At 30.9% G+C, this 10908-nt stretch overlaps 1 protein-coding gene and 1 long non-coding RNA gene across 2 annotated transcripts in view; both read left to right on the top strand.

Moving 5' to 3' along the window:
* Positions 1 to 2452, top strand: part of LOC140919510 (uncharacterized) — a 14466-nt gene extending 12014 nt beyond the window's left edge. The window contains exon 2 of the long non-coding RNA XR_012162133.1: positions 2203 to 2452. This is a non-coding gene — a long non-coding RNA (uncharacterized lncRNA). The remainder of the gene's footprint in view (positions 1 to 2202) is intronic.
* Positions 2453 to 6162: 3710 nt separating this feature from the next.
* LOC101494040 (uncharacterized) lies at positions 6163 to 6903 on the top strand. Its single transcript, XM_004514360.1, has one exon. The coding sequence runs from the start codon at positions 6163 to 6165 to the stop codon at positions 6901 to 6903; it is 741 nt and encodes a 246-aa protein (XP_004514417.1).
* The last annotated feature ends 4005 nt before the right edge of the window (positions 6904 to 10908 follow it).

A 10908-nucleotide genomic window follows, 5' to 3' on the forward strand; every position in this document is an offset into this window, starting at 1 on the left:
AAACTAAGCTTAAGTTTTGTTCAAACCCGGGTAGAAGGTTCCACTCATAAGTGTGTGTCTTAGTAAAAGTGTAGGTGCTAAATAAGCATAATTCAATAACTCCATAATACTAACAAAACATATATACATATAATAAATAAATAAATAACATAAAATAAAATAAAAAATAATCTACTAGCCTAAAATAATATTATAATGTCAACTAATACTTATTAAGAAATAAAAACACATAAAGAAAATGAAAATGAAAAACAAACAAATATAGAAAAAGGTTAAAAAATTATGCACAATTAATTTTTAGGCTTGACTCTCGAAATATCCCAAGGAGAGTCGCCAGCTGTCGCGGCCTAAAATTTCGAGTTTTCATCGAATTTAATGGAGTCGCCACCAAAATTTAATTTAAAATAGGGAAAATATTGGAAAACCCTTAAAAATGTAAAAATGGTCTTTGAAACCAGATTTTGAGTTCGGGAGTCGATTATGCGTAGGGAAGGTATTAGCACCCTACGACATCCGTTAAAACACGGTTACCTTTAATTAATTGTGCAAAATTATATCAACTTAAATATATATTTATTCCTCTTTATTATTAAATATGAATATAAAATGTTTTTATAAATGTGATTTTTGAGATAAAAGTGTGTTAAAAAATAGTAGAACAAAAAAGAAAGTTTTTATTAGTGTGCTTGACAAGAGTGTGATCATGCTTCTACGTATCTCTCGGTGCGATGGAGAAATCAAAGTTACGTAGTTCTTGGTAGAAAATGTGGATGTGTTGATTGCTTTTAAATAAATTGTATTTTGTTATTTAAAAAAAAAAATTGACGAACATAAAAAAAAAAACTTGTTTGATTTGAATAATTATTTTAAAATATGAGTTTTAAGACGATCGAGTTGTACAACTCGTGTCTCAAAACTCAAGGAGTAAAAAGATATCACATCTAATTTAACCTTCTTAAGAATATTTTATTATTTTTAAAATAGAGTTTCAAGACCACTAAGTAGTACAACTTGTGTCTTACCAACTCAAATAAACTGTCACAAAAATAAAATAAAATGATTTTAAATTATCTTATTTATAAAAATGAATTTTAGAACTATCAAGTTGTACAACTTGTGTCCTGACAACTAATAAGTTAAAAGGCAATACATCGAATCAACTTTTAAAAAATTTTATTTATACATTTAGCAGATTTAATATTTATTATAAAATTAGTTGAATTTAATATAAAAATAAGACTTATTTAAAAAAAAAAAATAAAAAGAAAATGCTAAAAAAACATAAAACTTATAAAAGACCAATGACCTAAAAATTCCAAAAAAAAAATTATATATAACCATAAAAAATATCAGAAAAGTAATAAATATATAAAAAATAAATCAACAGGAAAAATAATAAATATATGCCAAAAATATATAACTAACCTAATTTAATAAATTTAGTCTATTTTAGTAAATTTAATAAATATATAACCCTAATTTAAAAACTAACCTAATACAGAATAGATTAAAATAAGTGATCAGGATTTGGTCAAGGAAGTTACTAAAAACTAACCTAATTTAATAAATGAAAAGGCAAGGCAAATCGTACCCTAAAACAAACATAAGCGCCTCTGAAAGAGAAGGAATGCAGAAAAAGGACAGACGCGGCCAAACATGAAAGAAGTAAAAATAAGCCATCTCACAGAAGGAAAAAAAAAACACTGAGAGTCAGTGGAAGATTTGATTCTTATGGCCAACAACGATGGCAGGTTTGTATAGCAACTACATATTTTATTTTCTTGATTAACAACTCAATTGATATACTAATTTCAGTAATGAATACAACTTGTAAAATGAAAACAAATACCTTAATCCTTCTTAATTCTGTTTGTTTTGTTTTCTCCTATTACCCTGCCTATTTTCTTCCTTTTCTTTTTGAGTGCTTTTCCGGTTTTTTTTTCTTTCTTGATTTTTTCATCAATTTATAGGTAAACCAGTGAATGTTTTTTTTATTAGATAAACTTGAGTTCTAGATCTTTCGTACTAATTTTAGCTGGATTTTACATTGGTTTTGCAACAAATCTTAAGCAATGTACTATTAGGGAAATAATTTTTTCTGTCCTTTATTACACAAATGTTAAAAGTAACCTATATTGGTTTCTAGTATATTTACAAAGGATGTTGATAATATAAAGAAAATAAAAGTTGGTTTTTTGGCAGGAGGTTGTGTTGATGTGTGTGAAGAAGGAAGCATAAGAAAGAAGAAGGTGTGTTAGATTTTGAAAGGACTTAGCTGAGGATTGATGGGTTGGCTTACAGCCTATAATGTTGGAATGTGTTGTCAGGTTAAATAGTAAAAATGAAAAAAAACAAATGAGTTGTTGCAATTCAATTTTTTTATATTTTTTTTATATTATTTAAAAAATTGGTATATATTTAAGTTTAATTGTAAAATACTCATTTTGATATATTTCTAATTATTAACCGCTAATAATAATTTTTAATTATTCGAACAAAATTGAGGTATTACAGGAGGCGATTATAAATTTATTGGGAGACATGCAGATTCGTTGATTCAAATTGAGAGTGGCATGGAGCGACCCATTGGACTTGGTCAACATGAACCAATTCCATTTAATGTGGAGAGAGAATTTATTGATTTCCAAATTGATGAAGCAACTCATGAAGGTAGTTTGAGGAAGCAAACTTGTGATATTGGATCGCGAATAGGCGCTAGTAGCGCGGGCCTTATTCATGGTGGGGTGGGCTTAGCAACATGTTAAACATAATGGGGTCTAGAGAGCCTGTTGGAAAGCCATGTAGCATTATATAGAATGAAAGTTCACCGAAAAATGACAATTCGAAAGAGAATTTTCTAAAAAGTCAATATAGAGAATTTTTATCTTTGAAACAAATAGCTAGACTACCAGAGCATCAACCGAGTGAGAGACTTTTGTTCAAGGCTCAACAGAAAAAAGAATAGGAGACAAATAGCTTTGTCCACTTCATTAAATCAAGTAAGTGTTCCTTCTTCGACTAGTTTGGTTGATTCTTTGTCTCGGGCAGATTGAAGGAATTTGGCTTTACTTAATAATGATGCGACAGAGGTGGATAAAGAAGTATTAAGTTTTGTAAAATAAGTCGGGTTAAATCCACAAAAGGAGGAAAATATTATAGTTAAAAAATTAATGGAAATAGAAAAAAGAGATATAGTGAATATTGGAAAAAAATGTTATGGTGATAGTAAGGTTGACAACGAAGATGTTATGTTATTATATTAGAGGCATGGGAGGTGTTGCAAAGAAAAAAGAATTGCAGGGTTTAATAAAAAATAAAAAACTTGATATAGTGTGTGTTCAAGAAATGAAATTGGAAGTTTTGGAGGAAAAGATGTGTCAAAATGTGTGGGGATCAAAAGGGTTTGGATTTTCGTTCAAACCCTCAGTAGGTAGATCCGAAGGTATACTAACTTTGAGGGATAGCTCGCGGGTCGATATGTGGAGTTCTTATATATTAAAGCATGCATTAGTTATGGAGGGGGAATGGAAGGATACTAGAGAAAAAATTTGTGTGGTAAATGTTTATGCACCTTGTGACAGGATTGAGAGGCGAAAACTATGGAATATAATAGGTGAGAAGGTTGAGAACGATGTAGATTGTTGTTGGTGTGTGTGTGGAGATTTTAATGCAATTAGGAAGCAAAATGAAAGGAAAATGAGGAGTGAGTATATCCAAATGGAAGACATTTTACGTTTTTATAATTTTATTGAGGAATCAGAATTTATTGATTTTCCTTTAAATGGTAGAGCTTTTACTTGGTGTCATTTGGATGGATCGGTCATGAGCAGATTAGACTGATTTCTTTTATCAAAGAGGTGGGGTCGTCAATGGCCCAATTGTTCGCAATGGGTGTTGGATAGAGGCTTATCAGATCATTGTCCCTTATTCTTGTGTGATGATTGGGATAATTGGGGACCAAGACCTTTTCGTATGTTGAAGTGTTGGGAGGAATTTGATGGTTATAAGGATTTTGTTAAGGAGGCATGGGATAATTATACGGTGTTGGGTTGGGGGGGCTTCGTACTAAAGCAAAAGTTGAAAAATATCATAAATCGCTTGAGGAGTTGGCATAAGGAACATTGCAGCAACCTATTTGACAAGATAAAGGTGGCTAAAGAGGAGTTAAATAAGTTAGATATTAAAGCAGAATCATGTGTTCTATCAGACTTGGAGATTGAAGAGCGTAGACAATTGTCAGCTAAAATTTATACTGGTCTCGGTTGAATTGTAGTATTCAGTGGCAACGATCGCGAGTGCAATGGTTGAGAGAAGGAGATGCAAACACAAAAAATTTCCATGGTATGGTATCCAATAGAAGGCGTCGTAATTCAATTCTCAGTATTGAGGTTGGGGGTGAGCGTGTCGAAGGGGTGGAGCCAGTGAGAAGTGCAGTGTTTAATCATTTTCAAGGTCATTTTAAATCCACCAGATCCTTCCACATGGGTTTGGATAACATGCAATTTAATTATCTCTCGCTAATGCAAGCTGAAACACTATTAGGTGGATTTAGCGAAGAGGAAGTCAAATAGACGGTGTGGGATTGTGACAGCTACAAAAGTCCAAGTCCGGATGGGGTTCATTTTGGGTTTGTGAAAAAGTTTTGGGAGAACATAAAAGGTGACTTTATGAGATTTCTAGGTGATTTTCATGCGAATGGGAGGTTGGTAAAAGGATCAAATTGCTCATTCATAGTTTTAATTCCAAAAAAAGACAATCTGCAAGTCTTATCTGATTTTAGACCCCTTTTATTAGTGGGGTATATGTATAAAGTTTGGTCAAAAGTGTTGGCGAATAGATTGAGTCAGGTGATTGGTTCTGTAATAGTTGAATCTCAACCAGCGTTTGTTAAAGGCATACAAATTTGGGACAAGATTTTAATTGCAAATGAAGTGGTCGATGAGGCAAAAAAGAAGAAAAAATAGTTAATGTTGTTCAAAGTGGACTTCGAGAAGGCATATGACTCAGTTGAGTGGGATTACCTAGAGCTTGTGATGGCAAAGATGGGTTTTCTAGAGAAATGGCGTAAATGGATTTTAGAATGTGTTGGTTCAGCGTCAGTTTTTATGCTAGTGAATGAGAGTCCTACAAAAGAGTTTGCTATGCGGAGGGGGTTGAGACAAGGTGACCCCTTATCTCCGTTCTTGTTTCTAATAGATGTTGAAGGTCTGAATGCTCTTTTTAGAGCTTATGTGGAAGCCAATCGATTCAAAGGTTTTAAGGTGGGCTCAAATGAGCTTCCAGTCTCTCTATTACAATTTGCAGATGATACGTTGATAATGGGATAGAAGTGTTGGGATAATATTAGAGCAATCAAGGCTAATTTGTTGTGTTTGAGCTTCAATTTGGCCTAAAGGTTAATTTTCATAAAAGTATGTTGGCAGGTGTTAATGTTAACAGTTCATGGCTTCAAACTGCGGCAAAGATTCTTAATTGTAAGATGGGATGTGTCCCATTCAAATATTTGGAGTTGCCTATTGGCAATAATCCCCGACGTAAGGTGTTTTGGAAACATGTTATTGAGAAGATCCGAAATAGGTTGGTTTGGTTGGAATTCTAGAACTTTGTCGATGGGTGGCCGTTTAGTACTCCTCAAAGTTGTCTGATCTGCATTGCCAGTTTATTTTCTTTCCTTTTTCAAAGCTCTTTCAGGTATCATTTATCAACTTGAATCCATTTTTAAATCATTTCTTTGGGGTGGGAATGAGGAAGTGAGTAACGTTCATTGGGTCAATTGGGAGAAGGTGTGTTTGCCTTTAGAGAAGGGTGGATTAGGAGTCCGAGATTTGAAATTTTTTAATAAAGCTCTATTGGGTAAATGGCGTTGGAGGTTAAAAACGGAGTCAAAGGGTCTTTGGGTTAAGGTGTTGATCAATAAACATGGAGTGGAATTTGGGGAATTTAGGGGGGGCAATTCGAGGGGGTCTTTGTGGTGGAAGGATATTTTTGCAGGAAGAGTTGGTATTGAAGAGGAATGTTTTGATAAAATAATTATTTAAAATTATTGGGAATGGGAGTAATACTTTGTTTAGGAAGGATCCATGGTTGGTTGGTGGGGTCTTGCGTGAGAAATTTAGTAGGTCATTTTATTTGTCTTTGCATCAAGAGGAAAATGTGGAGGTTATGGTAGAGATGTTGCGACGGGAGGGTATTCATGGGTGGAGATGGCGGAGGCAGTTGTTTGCGTGGGAGGAGGAATTAGTGGAGCAATGTAGGATTTTATTGGCTAACGTTCATTTGCAAGTTAATGTATCTGATAAGTGGTCATGGAACAATACACAAGGAGTATCATATTCGTTAAAAGAGGCATATTATGTACTACAGAAGGAGTTTTTTGCTAGTATTAACACACCTCTATTTCAAGACCTAGTGTGGCATCCTTTTGTCCAAGCAAAAGTATCATTATTTATGTGGAGGTTGTTTCAAGATAAGTTGCCTACAAAGGAAAATTTGTTTCGTCGAGGAATCATTTCTGTTGAAGATCAACAATGTCTAGCAGGTTGTGGGGAAGTTGAAATAGTCAGTCATTTGTTCTTTGTGTGCCCTCTTTTTGGATCCGTGTGGTATGGTGTTTTGAATTGGTTTGCACTATTTGGTGTATTTCATAAGGATGCAATCAACCACGCTAACCAATTTGATGGCCTTTTCTTATGTGGACGTGTAACGCGTCAAGTAATTAATTTAATTTGGTTTGCGGTGATGTGGGCAATTTGGAAATTAAGAAATGAGGCGATTTTTCGTTCACATGTTTTGAATGCAAATCTTATTATTGAGCATGTCAAACTTTTAGCATGGAGATGGATCAGATTGCATGTAAAAGAATTTTGTTATGGGTATAACCAATGGTGCTCTCAGCCCTTATAGTGCATTGACATCGCTTGTGGTTAATTGTTTTACTTCTTATTTGAGTAATTTAATTTGTATTTATGATCTGTTTTGATCATACAGTAGAAACGTTGTAAAATTTATTTTGTTTTTTCTCTAAGCACTTCTTGTGCTTAGAACATTTCTTGAATATATTTATTTTTGGCTTGTTCAAAAAAAAAAGCTTTAGAAAAATCGAAACTTTTTGTTTTCTTCCAAAATACAATGATTAAAAGTGATTTGTGACATTACATTTCTCGCCAAGTTGACTTTATTCACATCTTTTAGATGAAGAGTAAGGTTCTAAATTAGAACTTGATTAACCATAATCATAAAGCATAGATTGAACATATAAGTCTATAAAAATAAACGTTGATGGTGCTTACACCTATATTGATGGTTGATCAGGAGAATCTTTCGGGATCATAATGTCAAGTTCTAGTGGCGAAGCTTTATTATAGAAATTGGGATGACCAAATTTTAAAAAATTTAATTGATAAATAAAAATATAATATTATATTGTATCTAAGAATTTTCAATATACAAAAATATATTGACAGTCAGATAGAGATTGTGGATCGAACTTTAATTGATATTTTAATAATTAAAAATTAGGTTTTAAAAAATCTAATTTTTTAAAACACTAAAACTTTATACTATTAAAACAAGTTTATTAACTACAAGAATAAATAATTATTAAAATATATTTAAACACAACTCGTTTTTATAAAAAGATAATGATTTGATTTGAATATTAAACAAAATATTTTAAATTATGTGAAGCTATATTCAAATCAATAAAGGTCAATTTTATAAAGGTTGTCAGATAGAGATAATGGATCCAATTTTAGTTGATATTTTTAATAATTAAAATTTAGTTTTAAAAATCTAATTTTTTTCAAACACTAAAATTTTTATACTATTAAAACATATATTTTTTTTAACTACAAGGACAAAAATAATATATAATTATTAAAATACATTTAAATTCAACACATTTTTTTAGATCACAATATTGACATAGTGTAGATAAAAGATAATAGTTTGATTAGAATATTGAATAATTTATTTTAAATTACGTAAAACTATATTCAAATCAATAAAGATCAGATTCACTGGTGTCGATTTTGACTCGAACCCATAAAAAATATCAAACTGACTGAATTAGTTTATGTTAAATTTTTTTACTTTTCGGATCATTTGGTTTTCTTTTATATCTCTAGAAGAAACTCGCAAGTCGCAACCGACTAAGTTAAAACTCAGGTCGAAAAATTTAGTTTACTTTATAATTATATTTATGGTGGAGTTATTTTTCAAATTTTTCTTATAAATTACTCCATCCGATCATTTTTATAAGAGATGTTTATGTAAAAATTTGGTCAACAAAAAGTGATGTATTTGTTTCATAATATGAATCAAATAGTTCAATTTTTGTTAACTAAATTATAAGTCAAATGTCTCTTATAAATTAAAAAAAAATATAAAAAAAAAACAAAGATAGTAGTATTTTGGCTTAATTGCAGTTTTGATCCTCCTATTTTGCTCAATTCACGAAATATGACATGTTTTAAATGATATGACATATGTTACCATGATATGAAATAATGTGGAATGATTAACATCCATGAAATTGCCATAAAATCCTTTAAAAAATTCAATTTCAACCCTCTGAAATTATTCATTCTTGTAATTTAATTAATAACATATAAATATATAATGCATCTAGATGGTTATGTATTGTGAGATTGTACATCACGTCATTTAAAATATATCATATGATAGTTTTTAATTCAAAAATTCAAGAGAGACCAAAACTTTTGAACTTTAAAATAGAAAAACCAATTTCGTGAATTGGAAAAAAATAAGGGGACCAAAAGTGTCAAACCAACATGATTTTGAAAAGTTATAGAGCATAGTTTATGCAAAATCATGTTTGTTGATTGTGGTTTTGCTAATCGCATCACGATACCGAACATGCGTTTAGACAAAAAAATATACTAAATGTCAACGTTGTTTTAATTTAAAAATATAAATAACGATTTTAATCTAAAAAAACATGTCTATTTAAAATTTTAAATTATACTAATTATACTATCAAATTAATAACTTTTATTTATCTAGTGCGAGGCAGGCAAAAGTGAGATTTTAAGCAATTTTTTATTTTTTAAAACTAATAATCTTGGGGTAAGAGGATCAACATAAGCGATCCAATAAGCTTTTAATAACCTATTCTTGAGAATTAAAACCTTTCATTTGATAGTAAAATTAAGGTTAAATTATATATTCTTTTTTTATCTTATTTAATTGTAACATTATGGTCATTTATCTTTACTTTTTTTAAAATTGGTCTTTTATCTCATAAAATCTTTGCAGCGTCTACCTTTTCTAATTTTCCATCCAAAAACTGTTGACGTATAAAAATAGTTGCAATGGTCACTTAGCCAACTAGACTTCATTTTCTTCCTTCTATGAAATAGGTCCTTGTTTACTCTCAAATCATCGACCTTAAAAATTGATTTTATCAAATAATTGCAATGGCGTCAAACCAAGTCAGTTCCTCGAATTCAAGAAGTCATAACAACCCTACCTTCATTCGAGTTTGATGCATGTTGGATTCGGACCACAATGTCATAGTGGTATGAACGTTGTTATTCGAACATTCAACAAAATATGACCAAACAAAGGTAGAAACTTTGTGGTGAGTTTCCATTTTCTACCACATTCATATGTTAAATTATTTAGTTTACATTTTCTATTTCTTAAGTTTTTAATTTTTTACCGTTACAAATTGAATCTTGTTTATTATGAGCTTGCATTGTCTGTTTATTTTTTGCAGTAGTGATGTCGATTGTGGATTCAACTTTTTTTTATTGTGTCTCAACAACAACCTCTACAACAAGTTGTACATACACAATGCTTAGAATGTTTCCAAAACGATATGGAAAATACAACACTTAGAAGGACTATAACGAAGATGCATGAGGATGTTAAATCAACAAATAACAATTTGAAGCTTGTCATTGTTATTTTCTTATTGTTAACTATAATTTTTTTAATGTTGATGTTCATTTTAGGGAGAAAGTTTATCTAATTCTAATTAGTTTAAGTTGTATGTCGTTCAATGTTGATGAATCTAATTTTAGTTTAAGTTTTTAACTTAATGTATTAAGTTTTTATGTAAGTTGTTTATGGCGAATCAATGTTATGTATCATTTGAAGTCAATTTTATGTATTATTTCTAAGTTGATGTTGCTATTTAAATTGAAATCCTTAAATTACTACATCCATAAACATAACCAAATTGTTACCAATCCATACATCTGATAGAACCAAGTTGATTTTCCACTTAGAGTTTTGATGTTAACGAAAGTATTTTATGAGAATAACAAAAGTACTTGATTAAGTATGAAAAAATTGGAAGAAGAAAATTAGAGGAATGTGCCAAAAGAAGAGATCAGAGGATACCACCAAAGGATACCACTAGAGGAAGTAAAAAGGACAGAGGTAACGAAATCAAATTAGTCAACGAAATGAATACTCTGAAAAAGAACGTGCATTTGCTTATGAAGGTTACGCAAATTGCCTAATTTTTTGGTCTGAAGATTGAGTCTGATAACGTGTTTCTACGTTTGTCTCTGAAGACTTAGCGTACTTCTGGAAATTCAAAGTATTTCTACATGCTCTAATGAACAGTATTTCAGCATGCCTCTGATGAATAATATTTCTACATGCCTCTAATGAATAGTATTTATGCATGCTCAGATGAACAATATTTAGTACGCCTTTGATGAATAGTAACTTCAGCATGTCTCTGAAGTCTAAAGTCATTTTTCAAATTTGCCTCTAAAGCTCATGTATTGTTGACTCTATTGATTGCAACATGTTCCAAGAATGTTGCCTCTGAAGTTACAATGACTCTGAAGATTGCAAAACATTCCAAACTGTTGCCTCAGATACACAACACACTTTGAAGTTACACTGACTCTAATAATGAAACAAATGTGA

Source organism: Cicer arietinum, chromosome 3 (assembly GCF_000331145.2).
Source record: "Cicer arietinum cultivar CDC Frontier isolate Library 1 chromosome 3, Cicar.CDCFrontier_v2.0, whole genome shotgun sequence".
In the NCBI taxonomy this organism is placed as follows: domain Eukaryota; kingdom Viridiplantae; phylum Streptophyta; class Magnoliopsida; order Fabales; family Fabaceae; genus Cicer; species Cicer arietinum.